We start from the raw sequence: 15716 nt of genomic DNA, 5'->3' as shown, positions 1-15716 counted from the left end.
ATAAGTAGATCATACAACATCTGTTCTCTTAGGACTAGCTCGACTTCCTTACACAGCGATCCTCAAGGTTCATCTGTGCTGTAACCTATGGCAAGGCTTCCTCCCTTTTCAGTGCTGGATAATAACATGGTGTGTGTGTGCTGTACAGGAGACAAAATTTCTTCTCGTCCTCTTGGTCTTCACTAGACCCAAGAATTAAATCAACAATTGGGAGGATTAATAGTGAAAAAAAATCATACAACTTTTGTTTGCTAATGTTTGTATGTACTTGGGAATCTGTGTAAGAAAAAGGAAGAGCCACTAAGTAAGTTGTGAAAATGTGATAAGGGTGGGAGCCAGGGCAGTTCACTGTGGGACAGGGATGTCACGTGAGCATCTGTTTAGCACTGTTACGTTGTTTTCTCTTTGCTTCTACTTCCCATCTCCAGGTACAGAGATGACTGTCTTCCTTCTAATACAGGAAGGCCATTGTTCATGAGGGGGGTTTTTATTTTCTATTTTCTTTCTTTCTTTCTTTCTTTCTTTCTTTTTTTTTTTTTTTTTTTTTTTTTGAGACAGGGTTTCTCTTTGTGGTCCTGGCTGTCTTTAGTGACCAGGCTTCCTTGAACTCACAGAGATTTGCCTGTGTCTGCCTCCCAAATGCTGGGATCAAAGGCGTGCTCCACGAAAGCCCACCTCATGAGGGAGTCTTACTTTTCACTTTTGAAGAGAACATCGAAGGTCACCATGCTCACCTTGCGGCTGCTGATCTGCAAGTGTTTCAAATTCAGAGGGGTGTGCCAAAGCAGCATATTTTGGGGTGACATGCATGAACCCTTGGTTTGGTTTTAGTCTTCAGTAGATACTTCTAACTGCTTCTGTCTTTTGGCTCTGGTGAGTAACGTTGCCTGGGTGAACAGAGACCAGCCCTGACTTCAGGAACCACTGTCTTTTCAGACAGTGTTAGCCTTCCTCACCTGTGCTGACAACAAGCATTTGAGTCAGGGTGGCCTCAGATTTGCAATCTTCCTGCAACCACTTCCTGGGGGTTGAGATCACAGGTATGTATCAATACACTGGCTGTGGTAACTTTTTTTTTCTCCTGAAACAAGGCTACAATTTTTATTTTATGTTATGTTATTTTATTTTGCTTACATGATTTTTGATGTTCCATGCTTTAACTTTTATTTTCCCCTGTCATGGCATATGTGTGGGGGTCAGAGGACAACATGAAGGAATCTGTTCTCCCCTTTCATCCTGTGGGTTCTGGGCATTGAATTCAGGTCACCCGGCTTGGTGGCGAGGACCTTTACTGTCTTGTTAACCATGCTCCATCATTTTGCTAGGCAATTTCTAGTATAATCATAAAGGCAGAATGATTATGCAAAGAATAAAACAGACAAAATCTATAGTAAACTGAAAATGTAATGCATTTAGGATAGAAGGCTGAATGTTTCATTTTAGGAACTTGTTCTGATTTGGGAAATGCCAAGCTTTTTCCTGTTCTCTTAGCCACAGGGAAAAGAACAGAATTATCTTAGGGCTTACCACTGTAGGGTTTTACTTCAGCCCATTGGAAAGTGAGATTTTTTTTCTTTTTTTCTAATTTATTTTTTTTAATTCACCTTACATCCCAATTACAGCCCTTCCCCTATTCTTCCAGTTCCTGCCTTACAAATCCCGCCCAAAAATTACCCCCTCCCCTTCTCCTCAGAGAAGAGAAGTCCTACTTGGGGACCACCCCACCCTGGGACATCTAGTCCCGGCAGAACTAAGGACATCCTTTCCCACTGAGGCCCCCCACAAGACAGTTCAGGTAGGGGACAGGGATCCAATGACAGGCAACAGAGTCAGAGACAGCCCCTCCCCCAGATTTTAGAAAGGAGTTACAGGCCATAGGGTAAAGGTCATTCCATAATTTCAAGTTCTCTGATGGAGTGGGTGGCTCTGGGGACACTTGCCTCTATTATCTTTATATATGGATGGCAGAAATATTCTTCCACTCATTTTGACCCATCTTTCCTTACTTGTAAGTAAACTTCTATTCTATTCTCCCGTTTGCAGCTACAATCATTGGTTTGACGGAATGGCTTTGCTTCACCAGTTCAGACTGGAGAGGGGCACAGTGACATACAAGAGCAAGTTTCTACAGAGTGACACATACAAGGCCAACAGTGCTGGAGATAGAATTGTGATCTCAGAATTTGGCACGCTGGCCCTTCCTGACCCATGCAAGAACATCTTTGAACGTTTCATGTCAAGGTTTGAGCCACCTAGTAAGCAGCCCTTAAAATGACGGTGATCGTTATTTAAATAAGCATTTATACAAATAGAAATCTCGAAATATATACATTTTCAAAAATATATTTTTATTTATGTTTATGTGTCTGTGATGGGTGTCCATGAAGGCCAGAAGCAGGTGTTGAATCCTGTAGAACTGGAGTTACAGATGGTTGAGAGATGCTCTATGTGTGTGCTAGGAACAGGATTTAGGTCTTCCGGAAGAGCAATATGTGCTCTTAAGTTTGAAGACATTTCTCCAGCCCTTGAAAATACACATTGTGTGTGTGTGTGTGTGTGTGTGTGTGTGTGTGTGTGTGTGATTGTGTGTGTGTGTGTGTGATTGTGTGTGTGTGTGTGTGATTGTGTGTGTGTGTGATTGTGCGTGTGCGTGCGTTCATGTATGAGGGGGCGGTTGGCGGGGAGGGAGAGAAATCACTGGCATTTTCTCCCTGGGAGTATGTGTTCAATGTTTACTACCTGGTTTCAGCTATGACTGACAACACCAGTGTCAACTTTGTGCAGTACAAGGGTGATTACTACATGAGCACAGAGACCAATTTTATGAATAAGGTGGACATTGAAACTCTGGAAAGAACAGAAAAGGTAATGTATAGGCCCAAAGTGAATAAAATAGATCCTAATTTTCTTTCTATTCAGAGTACCTTGTAGAATCTAGACAGTTAAAGAAGTCAGAGGTTCATCCCCACCACACAAAGGCATCTGTTAATTTAGGTTACCATCACCCTCTGCCAGCATTGGAATGAGTTGTGGGGTTGGTTTTTCTTAAAGCTAATCCCAACTTTCTACCTTAGTTTTACCATCACAAGGGCCAGGTGTGAGGGATATAGCTCTGGCAGGCTTCCACTCTTCCTAGGCACAATGACTGTCAGACAAGAGGTTGTATAGAGCCATGTTGCCTTGAAACATTAATTAATAACATTTAAGGACAGTTTTGTTTTTGATACAATGTCTTTCTCTGTAGTTAAGCTTGGCTTGGAGTTCACCATGTACTTTAGTCCGGCTTTGAACTTGTGATCCTCCTGCCTCAGTCTCCCAAGTGCTGGGATTACAGATGTGCCTACCTCAGTGTAAAATGTTAATTTTATTTTTGATTATAATTGTTATACTACTACAACAACAACTTCTTCTTCTTCTTCTTCTTCTTCTTCTTCTTCTTCTTCTTCTTCTTCTTCTTCTTCTTCTTCTTCTTCTTCTTCCTTCTTCTCTTCCTCCTCCTCCTCCTCCTCCTCTTCCTCCTCCTCCTCCTCCTCCTCCTCCTCCTCCTCCTCCTCCTCCTCCTCCTCCTCCTCCTCCTCCTCCTCCTTCTTCTTTGGCAGCTGTGGCACTGCTGGTTTTTATTGTTTGATTTTTATCTGTTTCCTTTTTCTTAGTAGGAAAGATAATTTAGATTTCTGGGAGGTTTCTCAGATCATACTTTCAATGTAGATGAGACGCTTCTGTGATGTATGCTAATTTATGCTATTAAAGATCTCTTGTGCATCATTTAGAGGTCTGTGTGGTCTTAAACCTGCAGGTAGACTGGAGCAAATTCGTTGCTGTGAATGGAGCAACTGCTCACCCTCACTATGACCCAGATGGGACAGCATACAATATGGGGAACACCTATGGGCCAAGAGGTGAGGTGAAGGTGGAGGTGTTTTTAGATATAACTAGCAGTAAACTGTTTCCCAAAGCTCCTCCATTTTATTTAAAATATAAGCATGAAGGCATCAGAAAGCAGCCTCCAAAGAGGCATTACTGAAGATATAAGTCATGGTTTATCATTGAGTCTCTGTTCTGTTGTTCTTTTGTACTGATTTTCTATGACTTTTTCAGTGTTAATGTACATCTTTGTGTACCATTATGATTTGGGGTATAAATTGTAGGCATTTTTAGCACATATCTCTTGAATATGAACGTTAAAGACACACTATATTATAGAAGCAAGAAATGTAAAACACTACAGGAAAGACATATATTGGGAGGGCCCACTGTCTATCCCACAGGAGTAACTACTGCAGACAAAGTCGAGAGCAGAGCTGGATGACATTGACAAGTCTACACAATATCACTTTGCTGATCAATTACACACTCCCCAAACTGCTGCCCATCTGCTCCAGAACATTCCAGTAGTTAATAATTGCAGCTAATGTTTAATCAGTACCTAAGATGGCTAGGGATAAGCAGCCTTCTCTGTGTTTTCTTCTTTAATCCATATACACCCACTCTCGAAGGCGATGTTATCACCCCTGCTTTACAGATGAGGCCAGTGAACTCCCAGGATGTTTATGTCATTTGCTTGAGCTGGTTTCCATGTCTCTGAAGCTAGACCCGAAACTAGGCCTGACTGTACACGCCAAGACTTGCCCTGAGTCATTCTATTAGACCATTTTATCAGTTCTACATCACCAAGTCCAGAAGGCGACATTGATATATTTAACATCCAGTCTCCACCCAGTCACCATTGCTTCCTCTACTTGCTCAGGGCTTTGAAATTTATACACCCACTCTCTTAGTGAAGGCGAATTTGGGTTTCTGTATCTGAGAACATGTTTTTCTGAATGAGAGTGTGTTGGCCGGGGAGGGGGTATTAGGTATTTAGGAGTGTCTATCTTGACTAGTAGTCCGACAGTTGTCTCCAGTCAATGAAACCTGTGCTATGGTTGTGTTATAGCTTTGGTGAATAGTTAGTTGGCTTTGCAGATTGCTCTTCTGTACGTCTATAGCTACATATATGAATGTATATGAAAATGAATGCAGCAGCTTTAGTTTTGGTTAACTTAGGTACAGATAGGATGTCCCTAATACCCTTCACCCAGCTTGGTTTTTTTAACTTTCAGAGGAGGGTTGATCCTTGAAAACTGTTACAGGAAACAGCAGAGGTCCTCCTGAGCAAAATAGTTCAATGGGTAGAGTGGTTCAGTAGAGTTTGCGTTTGTTTTGTACCGTCCATCAGTTTTTGATCATTAAAAAAAAAATCTACTTCTTATGAACTCTATTAACCAGTTTATTTTGAAACTTATTTATAATATGGAAAACACCATCTTTAGTTATATGTTTTCAAAATAGTCACTAGATCATCAATCTCAACCTAATAAACCTAGGAATCATCTAGAATGCTTACTGTCAGGGTAGATCACTGGTCTCTATCCATCTGTAGGAATTCTGGATTAGCAGAACTGAAAAGAGGCCGAGGATCTTTACTGTGGACCCCAGGGGATCTTGGTACACGGAGCCTCTGGATCTCACTGAGAAACCCAGGCACCAATCATAACTGTCAGGCTTGCTATTCTACCTCAGCTCCTGGAGACTCTGCAGATCACATGGAAGTGCTGAACAAGGCAGGGCTACCTTTGCATCCCTCAGTGTGTTAGGCCTTCAAGATGCCTTCAGGGTAGAATAGTTCAGTGGCTAGTGTTTACATTCAGTGAATTGGGTGATCCAATTGCCAACACTGGGATTCTCCCCATCCCAGTGTCAATGTTTCTCTTTTCTCATTTGATTACCTGGTTCAGTGAGAAGGTTTTGAACTGGAACTCAATGTGTGTGTAGGCGTAGGAAGCATGGGATACATTTGGGAAATATAATAATAATCCTGATTGTAATTTTAAAATACCTGTAATACATTTCTACTTTTAAGAACTTTAAAAACTGTAGGAAGAGGACTAAGAAATGAATGTGCAAATCATAACAAAGTTTTAGCCTTTCCAGATATTTTAAGATCCTCTTTACAAATTAGCAAAAATTCTTCAAACATTTATCAACATAGTTATTTTTTAATACTTAAAATATGTTCTTCATGTTAATTTATCATTGTTCTCTCTCTCTGTCACTTTATAAAACATAATGTTTCCTATATACATAATGGTTTCTCAAAACCTGCCTGTGTCTCCACCCTGAACACCTGCAGTAATTTGTACTTATTGCTTACTCAGTGTTTTTACCAGGACGTCAGCAGGCATTATAAAACCAAGCCTTTGATCTTTTCTGCTACGCTTTCTCAAAATGAGTCCTCCCCATTTCAGTCTATGGCAACTCCATCCTTCCAATTGCTAATGGCAATTCGGAATCATTCTTCATGTTTCTGTCTTATGAGACAGCATCCAATTGATTAAAAGATTCATCTGAGCAATGCCCCCAAAATACCTTCAAAACCCAGCACCTCACATCCCCCCTCCATGGCAACCTCATGCTATCACTGCATGGCATTTCTCCCAGATACTCTCAAGTCTCTTCCTCACCTTCTTAATTAATGTCTACTTGGCTGCCATCACATGCTTAGTAATGAATGATAAACAGGAATGTCCGCTGTACGCAACCACCAGTCCCCAGCTAGCTTGTTTTACATTACAGTTCATATGGGCATCAGATGCATATTTTGCTCATATGTTTTATTAGAATTTGAATTTTAGAGACGAATAGATTCTATCTGCTCTGTGTACTGCTATAAACATGAGTTTGGGGTACAGTGTTTAGAATACTCACAACAGTGTTTGATTAGTGACCAGTGAATGGCCACAAAATAAATGAGCCAAGAAAAAAAATGCTGATTGTTTTGTTCTTCAAGAGCAGTGGCGATTGTGAAATTCCACATTATGCAAGTTCATCATGTCTTCCACTGCAAATTATAATATCCGGAAGATAATTCAGTAGCACTTAAATATTCTTTTACTGAGTAGCTACATACACGTGTGCTCTTGGTTAAATCCATCAGTAACTACAGCATGCCCACTAAATACCAGACCCTTGAGAGGGCAAGGGTCACCCTTCATTCTAGAATGAAAATAAAAATTGTAAAGGAAGAATTTTCTCTTGTCTAGGTTCTTGCTATAATATTATTCGTGTTCCTCCAAAAAAGGAAGAGCCTGGGGAGACGCTTCATGGGGCACAGGTGCTGTGCTCTATTGCTTCCACTGAGAGGATGAAGCCTTCTTACTACCATAGCTTTGGTGAGTCTGTAGATGAGGGCAATCGCACTGGACTCTGCCTTCGTGTGGCTGTGTCAGAAAGATTAGTTTTGACAAGTATCATCTTGATAATTTATAAGAGTGTCATGATAATGAGACCCGGATTGCGTTAATAACAGTTAAGCTATTGTATCTAGTCCTGTAGTCCTCGTGCTAGTCTGCAGATGGCTTGAAGAGACGTGCGGACTCAGCATAAGTAGTTACTAGAAGTGTTTCAGTCAATGTTAAAGTCCTAAAATAATAGTCACACATGAAAAGATCTTGACTATTTCAGAGTGTGTGTGTGTGTGTGTGTGTGTGTGTGAGACCCTTATATTCTGCACACATTGTTTCGGCCTTTAATGTTTTGTTAACTTTTGAGATGTTTTAGCCTTTATTCAGAACATTTACTTTATGTATTATAAATTGAGATAGCCAAAATATTCCTGGGTCCTTACTCCTAGTGTGTACCAGAAAAGGATTAAGGAATAAATACACCGAGCATAAATAACACTTTAATATTGTGCTGCTTTCTCTTACTCTTAAACCCAAATAATTTAAAATGGAGCAACTAAATAATTTTTAAAAAGCAACTAAGAATATTAACCCAAGTGTTCTTAGCGGTTCTCGTTTCTACGTAGAAACAGGAAATATGTCCAGTCGAGCTGGGAGAGCGAGGTCTTGCTGGCTCGTGTCTGCTCAGGTCGGCAGTCACACGCGCAGCCATTCAGATGGGCCCTTCCTGCTATGCTTCAGCTCTCTCGTTTGCCAAGCAACAATTTATTGTTTCCTGGAACCTTTTAGGAATGACAGAAAACTACATAATCTTTGTGGAACAGCCTCTAAAGATGAAGCTGTGGAAAATAATCACCTCTAAAATCCGGGGAAAGGCCTTTGCTGATGGGATGAGCTGGGAGCCCCAGTATAACACGCGGTTTCACGTGGTGGATAAGCACACTGGACAGGCTGAGTATCTGAGCATATTTGTAATGAAAACGTCGCCCCCGGAGCTGAATTTCCACGGGGCTGATTTTTCACCTTCGCTGGGCATTATTTTTAAAGACGTTTCTAATGAAGGGTGTTGTTTTCTTCTGCTGGTTGGGCTGGCTGCTTATTAATTAGCACGGTGGACCTTGAGTGTTGGGAAATTGAGGCGGGGGTGGGGGGATGTGTTTCAATGAATTGAACCAGAAGGACACAGGAAGTTCTCTCATCACGGGGTTTCCCATGCTGTAATCGTCCAGAGGGGTGCGGTTTATACAGAGCCCCTCCGCTACTTCTGCAACGACACTTTAAGGCTTAAAATAGCTGCGTCTGGAACTTCTTGGTGTGTCAGGACCATCCCCCCACGGAAGTCCAAACGTCAGCTGAATATCTTCTCTTATTCTTCATTATTTAGTGCCATTGTTTTTTGTCTATGTTTATCTCTAAGGGATAGGCTTCTAAATTAAACTTGCCCCAATTTCATTACAAAATTATCTGAGTAATGAATGTACTTTTCAATTAGTCACTTAATTTATAATAAGCATCACAAGCAACAGTATTTTCTATAAATCTTGTAATTAGAGTCTAGGATTTATTTATCCTGTAAAACATTAGACTGCATTTTGGAAGGGCTTTTAAATTACTCACAACAATGGATTGGCTTGTGTCGAACAGCCTCAGTTCACTGAGTAACATGAAGTAAGATGACTTAAGCAAGCAATGCTTAATCAAAGTGTACTTGCTTTCACAGTCCGACTTTTTTTCCTTTATACCTACTGACCATGGCATGTAAGTGGGATGTGTATCCCTGACCATGGCATGCAGGCATGGATGTGTATTCTGATATGGCTTGTAAGTGGGGTGCATATCCTCCTAACTTGAGCTTTGCACCTTTATTTCTGAAAGAGGACAGAAAGGAGGGGAGGGGAAGGGAAAGGAGTGAGAACTGAGTGTGTCTCTGCGATGTCTGTGTCCTGCAGCCGCTCCCAGGAGTGTACTACAGCGCGCCTTTTCTTACCTTTCATCAAATCAATGCCTTTGAGGACCAGGGCTGTATTGTGATTGATCTGTGCTGCCAGGATGATGGGGGAAGCCTAGACATTTACCAACTACAGAATCTCAGGAAAGCTGGAGAAGGGCTTGATCAGGTAAACATCTTGAACTCCTCTGCCTTCTGAGTGCTGGGATTAAAGGTGTATGCCCCCATGCCAGGTGTTAATGTTTGCTTTTTAAGGATGTTGCTTGCTGTATATTAATTAATGGGCAGTTATAGAGCAGTATAAACTTAGGTTTTAACAGCAACAACAACAGAACAAGCAGAGAGCATGGAGCATTCCACATGTGCTCCCCCCCCAATATCAATATTTAAATTTTTGTCTTATCTATTGTTATTGTATGCATGTATATACACATAGTGTGTGTGTGTTCCTGAGCTGGGAATTGAACTCAGGCTGTCAGGCTTGTGCAGTAAACCCTTTTACCCTTTGAACCACATTCTCACCAGCCCAATATCAACTTCTTACATTGTTGTAAGACATTTGCCACAGTTGATGAGCTAGTACTGATCCATTATTACCAACCAGAGTGCATAGAGTGCACAGTTCTTAGGGCTCGCTTTGTGTTAAATAATCAAGCCAATGTCTATCTAGTTCTGTTTCACAAACCCTGTAGTCCAGACTGGTCTTGAACATGCAGCATCTTCCTTCCTTGATATCTCTCTCTCTCTCTCTCTCTCTCTCTCTCTCTCTCTCTCTCTCTCTCTCTCTCTCATTTTTTATTTATTTGTTTTATTTATTAAGTACATTCTAGCTGTCTTCAGACACACCAGAAGAGAACATCAGAATCAGATAGTTGTGAGCCACCATGTGGCTGCTGGGAATTGAACTCAGGACCTCTGGAAGAGCAGTCAGTGCTCTTAACTGCTGAGCCATCTCTCCAGCCCACTTCCTTGATCTCTTGAGCGATGGGATTATAGCTGTGCACCATCATACCCAGCTTAAACTGACTGACTCCCTCCCTCCCTCCCTCCCTCCCTTTCTTCCTCCCTCCCTCCCTCCCTTCCTTCCTTCCTTTATTCCTTTTTAGTAATTTGCATTTATGGCTTTTCCATGTCTTTTTGGATCTTGATAGTTTGATGATGGTGATGTGTGGTTATACTAGTTGACTATAACAAAAGTTATTACTAACATTTGTGCACAGCTTGAATGTAAACATAAATTATCAATAATCTCCTTTAGACAGGTCTCATGAAGTACAGGTTAGCCTTAGACTCATAATGTAGCCAAGGCTGGCCTTGAACCCTGGTCCTATTGCCTCTGTCTTCCAAGTTTTGGGATCACTATGGCCATGTGCTAATACATCCAGCCCTAGATTTTTAAAAAATGTGTATTTTGTTAGATTAGGAAAGTTCTCTTATTATTTCTTTATTACTAAGAATATTGGTCATGGATAGATATAACGCTTCCTATTTTTTCTCACTATTGAGAGTATCCCATGACCTTTAGCCCTTATTTTATTAGTGTAAGGAAGTACACTGATTGCTTCTTTTAAAAGGTATTTAAACTAGGTATGATGGCAGACGCCTTTAACCCCAGCACTTGGCAGGTAGTGACAGTCGGGTCACTCTATGTTCATGGCCAGTCTGTTTGCATAGTGAGTTCCAGGCTGGCTGAAAATACATAGTGAGACCCTGTGTTAAAAGGAAAAACAAGTTTAAGCTGGTTGTGGTGGTGCAGGCCTGTAATCTCAGCTACTTTAGGGGCTACTTTTAGGCAGGAAGATCACAATTCCTGGGAGTTTGCCTGTTTCTGCCTCTCATTTCCCAGCAGAATCTGGGGCATGATGGATGTTGTTCTGTGCAAGCATCTAACCCTGGCTTTCTATGGATTCTGGGAATTCAAACTCAGGCCCGAATTCCTGCGGGCAAGTGTCCTTACCCACTGAACCACCGTGCTGGCCTCAGACTGTTTCCTTTTTTATTATTACAAGTCTAACCACCCCAGCAGGTGTGGAGCGATGGTTGTGGTTTTGATTTGCGTTTCTCAAATGACTAATAGTTTTGAGCTTCTCGTTGGGCCCTCAGGGGAAGAGTTGCCTGTCACACCTGGTTACCTGTGGCTTTTCTTTCCCTCCTAAATCTCCACCTCATTGTCGTTCATGATCCCTCTAGCTCATCTTTGACTCCAGACATCTACTGTAGGCTTTGTATTTGGATTTCTTCTTATTTATTTATTCATTCATTTATTTTAGTTCTTCTCAGAAGAACAGTTGATTCACATCACCTGACCCAATCTTTTATCAACATTGTTTTTTTGTTTGTTTTTGTTTGTTTGCTTTTGTTGTTGTTTAGCTAAGGTCTTACAAAAGAAAACAGTGTTGAGAAAAGCTAATTTTTAAAGAGCTAATCCTCTGCACATGTGAGGAACTAGTCATGACACCATGCATGACCTGTTATATTCCTGGCAAATTCAAGACCTGACTGTTCAGGGTCTTACTGGGATGAGGCACGTAAGCCTTCAGGCCAGCACAGCCAACTGCAGGCCCTGAAGGTCCAGACCACCACATGCTATTTTTTTTTCCTTTTTCACTGAAGCCCTGGACCTTGTACTTGCTAGGCAAGCCCCATACCATACCATTGACACCCTTAGTTCGCAGGTGCTTTTTAAAACGCTTATCATTGTCATTGTTGACTCACTGTGTCATTCAAAGCCTCCCCGCTCTTATCAGATAAGACAGCCTAAGAAGTCTGTCGCTAAGAGCCATCGGAGGGTTAGTCTTGAAAACTAGCCTTGCTCAAGAATGTGTGGGGCTTGAGCAGTCTCAGTCTGCTAAGCTGGCTCTTTTCTGAACCAGCAAACATGAAAAAGGGAACCTTCTCTGCTACTGTCTAGTCCTCGGGACCTTTGGCTATTTAATCATTTGCTTATTTGATGCTAATTAATAAATACTTAATTTTGTAGTTATGATTCCACCGCTAGAATCTAATTTTCATGTATAGTTTCTAATCAATACTTAGCCTATACTAGGTTTTCAATAGATATTTATTGAATGGATGAATTGGAATTATTGTTTGTACAATCCTGGTAATGACTGAATTTAAGTTACTGTTTATTATCCTAGGGATGAGCTTCCCCCATCTGTTTATTTCTCTGTTCTGAACAGGTTTATAAGTCGAAGCCAATGTCTTTCCCTCGAAGATTTGTCTTGCCCTTAGATGTCAGTGTGGATGCCCCTGAGGGAGAGAACCTCAGCCCTTTGTCCTATTCTTCAGCCAGTGCCGTGAAACAGGGTGATGGAGAGGTAAGCTCCCAGAGGACATTACACTGAGGTTGGATTTTAGTGACGTCACTTTATTCTTTGGCTGCCCTCCAAATGTTTGGTGCCCTGCAGGTTTCATAACATTTGGCTGAGCTTGGGTGAGGTACTAGAAACTTGTTTGGACAAGAGCCACAGAAACTGGGTGGGCTGGACACGGTAGTCAGTTGTGCTTTCTGTGTCTTGAGCCAGATCTATGCAGCTTGCCAGTGATGGTGGAATGTGTGAGTTTCTCAGGTTGACCTGACCATCCCCATCTTCTGGGGATACTGCTTTTTCCATGGGAATGTCACTGTGCAGCTATGCTTTGCTTTAGCAGAAGAAGGAAGCCCTCTACCTCCCATATACTATTTGGGATCTTAGTCACAACACTCACCACAGAAAGGGGAACAATAGGAACAATGACGTAGAACTTTAGTTCTCAAATCTGGTCACAACTTACAGAGTAGTGCACTTGTACACTAAAGAAATGAAAGAGAATTAAGAGAAAATAAAGAGAATTAAACAACCACTCTCTATCCTTTGTGGGGGCTGGGGAGGGGTCTCTCTTAGATCTGGTGCTCTCCTGAAAATCTACACCACAAAGACCTGGAAGAGGAAGGGGGGATTGAATTTCCTCAGATCAACTATGGCCGATTTAATGGCAAAAAGTATAGTTTCTTCTATGGCTGCGGTTTTCGACATTTGGTGGGGGATTCTCTGATTAAGGTTGATATGGCGAACAAGACACTAAGGGTAAGGAAATCTCTTCTCTCATTTTTTTCTAAGACCTGTTTTGCCCTTTGAATTTATTTCTGTTTTGTTTAAAGTAGTTCTTCAGATATATTTCTTTTCAAAAATTTTAATGTCTATTTGTTTATTTGTGTGTTTGTGTGTGTGTGTGTGTGTGTGTGTGTGTATTACATGCACCATATGTGTGCAGGAGTCTGCAGGGGTCAAAAGAAGGCATTGGACTCCATGGAGCTGGGGTTACAGAAAGTCATAAGTGCTGGGAATCCAACACAGGCCCTCTGGAAGAGCACCCAGTGTTCTTACTGCTGAGCGGCCTGGCTCTTTGGATTCTTTAATATTACAGCAGCTCAGCTGTTTTCATAAGTTTGAGAAGCACAGATCATCAGCAAGGGGTTGATTCCCTGTGGGAAATCTAAAGGAAAGTCAAAGCTTGGAGAAATAACGGTAGAATTGATGTCATTTTTGGAGAAATGATGGGGTGAAGGTTGTAGTGACCCCAAATATCAGGTTGGTAGAGGAGTGATCTTAGATGGTGAACTCCAGGCAGCAGAGGTCTCTCCTACCTGTGTTCAGTGCAGTAAGCCTGGGTTTGTATTTGCTGTGGGAACATTCTGTTACGGCCCACTTTATTCTGTTAGTGGCAAATGCTATAGAATCTTTCCCAGTTACCTCTCACCTTTCATCAAATGTCTTTTGTGTGTTGGGGGGAACTCGCAGGTTTGGAGAGAAGAGGGCTTTTATCCCTCAGAGCCCGTTTTTGTTCCGGTGCCAGGAGCCAGTGAGGAAGATGGTGGAGTTATCCTCTCTGTGGTGATCACTCCCAACCAGGTAAGTTTGTTTACCCATCATTGGCCACAGAAGTGCAGCATTAACTTATTGGAGTGTGGTGTGTAGTGGTGCAGCCCATCATTTATTCTGATGCCTTATGGCATCTTCTCCTTCCTCTTCTCCTTTTTACTGGGAAACATCCCCCACTTTAAAAATCATAGCCATACTTTATCACATTTTTAAGTCCTATTTGTAAAATCATAGCAACATGATGTCTTCATATGAGTTAGTTATATACAGTGTTCTTTCATATATATTATGATAGTTATTAAAAACTGTGGGATACATGTGGAATTTGTGACTTTGAAAAGTTGCAAGTGACTTGCATCTGATCTCACAGTGGTGAAGCCAGTGTTTAAATCATCTGGCTTCTGGCTTGATGTTCATACCACTATCTGTGTTTCTAATTTCAGTGAACTGACCTAAAAAAGGCCAATATCATAAGCCCTGGCTAGTGTCTCAATAATGCTACTTACTGACTTGTCTGGGCAATCGTACAGCAGATGTGTTCACCTCAAGACAAGCTTTGATCAATTATTAGTGGCACCTGGGTGTGGGGTTCTGAACTCTTTAATGGTTTAGAGAAAAAAAAGTGCTGTGATCAATTAGTAATGTCTGCTAGGGGCTTATTCCATGCACTTGGTACTCTAGTAATTAGGTCTGCACAAATCTCAGCCTGACTTACAAAGCTGTTCTTTGTCCAGCTCCCAAGTAACACAAAATGGAAGGGTTTCTAATTTGGGAAAAAAGAACTTCCATGTATTTTTACGAGACTTGAAAGAGCGGAGTAAAAATATTGTTAGACTCAAAGCCGTCTTATGAGTAGGATTGGCACCGTTTTATTTCTTTGCTTTAGGGTGTGAACTTCTTTAGTCATGGTGTTTTGGTCCAGTTCACAGCTGGGCAACGTTTAGTGGGAGGCTAGGTGAGGCTTTGCGGTAGGTGCCAGGAACAGATATGAGTGAGAAGTAAGTAAGAAGACATGCTTTCTCCCTCAGCCAGTGGAGAGGGAGATTCAGATGAAGAGGGAAATTTCAGTGTTGCATTCTTTTTCTAGACTGAAAGCAACTTTCTCCTTGTCTTGGACGCCAAGAACTTCACTGAACTGGGGCGAGCAGAGGTACCTGTGCAGATGCCTTATGGGTTCCACGGCACGTTTGTACCCATCTGATGGCACAAGACCAAGGAGGGACTGAGGGAAGGCTTCGATGAGCGCACTCTATGGAAAAGAGAAAATGGTGGATCTCACTCAAAAACTATTGTAGTTTGGATCTGACCCTGACCCCTAAGGACTCATAAATCTGACTCCTGTGGGCTCATTGACCCTGACCCCCAAGGGCTCATAGACCCTGACCATCATGGGCTCAGACCCTGACCCCCAAGGGCTCATAGACCCTGAACATCATGGGCTCAGACCCTGACCCCCAAGGGCTCATGTTTTAAATGCTTGTACCCAACTTGTGGCACCACTTTGGGAGGCTGTGGAAACTTTTAGGGGTGACACCTCACAGGAACCAGCCAAGGGAATCTTTCCAACCTTAAGTTGTTCTGTCTGAGTTTGGTTTTGTTTTGCAGCCGTGGTAAAATAACTAATTAAAAAAACCCAATGTCTGGTTTTACAATTCTATTAAAACATAACTTGTGAGATAA

At 41.7% G+C, this 15716-nt stretch overlaps 1 protein-coding gene across 3 annotated transcripts in view; it reads left to right on the top strand.

Moving 5' to 3' along the window:
* Positions 1–15716, top strand: part of Bco2 (beta-carotene oxygenase 2) — a 24984-nt gene extending 9268 nt beyond the window's left edge. Inside the window, exons 2-12 of one of the 3 annotated variants that reach the window (XM_076925120.1) lie at positions 937–1040; positions 2044–2255; positions 2750–2865; positions 3797–3899; positions 7083–7211; positions 8013–8173; positions 9173–9340; positions 12354–12491; positions 13059–13241; positions 13956–14066; positions 15124–15716. In XM_076925120.1, coding sequence (XP_076781235.1) covers positions 2066–2255; positions 2750–2865; positions 3797–3899; positions 7083–7211; positions 8013–8173; positions 9173–9340; positions 12354–12491; positions 13059–13241; positions 13956–14066; positions 15124–15237 — 1413 coding nt within the window. In that variant the 5' untranslated portion in view covers positions 937–1040; positions 2044–2065 and the 3' untranslated portion in view covers positions 15238–15716. The remainder of the gene's footprint in view (positions 1–936; positions 1041–2043; positions 2256–2749; positions 2866–3796; positions 3900–7082; positions 7212–8012; positions 8174–9172; positions 9341–12353; positions 12492–13058; positions 13242–13955; positions 14067–15123) is intronic. The other 2 variants (XM_076925119.1, XM_076925121.1) reach the window with 2 other exon arrangements.

Source organism: Arvicanthis niloticus, chromosome 26 (genome assembly GCF_011762505.2).
Source record: "Arvicanthis niloticus isolate mArvNil1 chromosome 26, mArvNil1.pat.X, whole genome shotgun sequence".
In the NCBI taxonomy this organism is placed as follows: domain Eukaryota; kingdom Metazoa; phylum Chordata; class Mammalia; order Rodentia; family Muridae; genus Arvicanthis; species Arvicanthis niloticus.
This window is presented reverse-complemented; position numbering and strand designations above follow the sequence as displayed.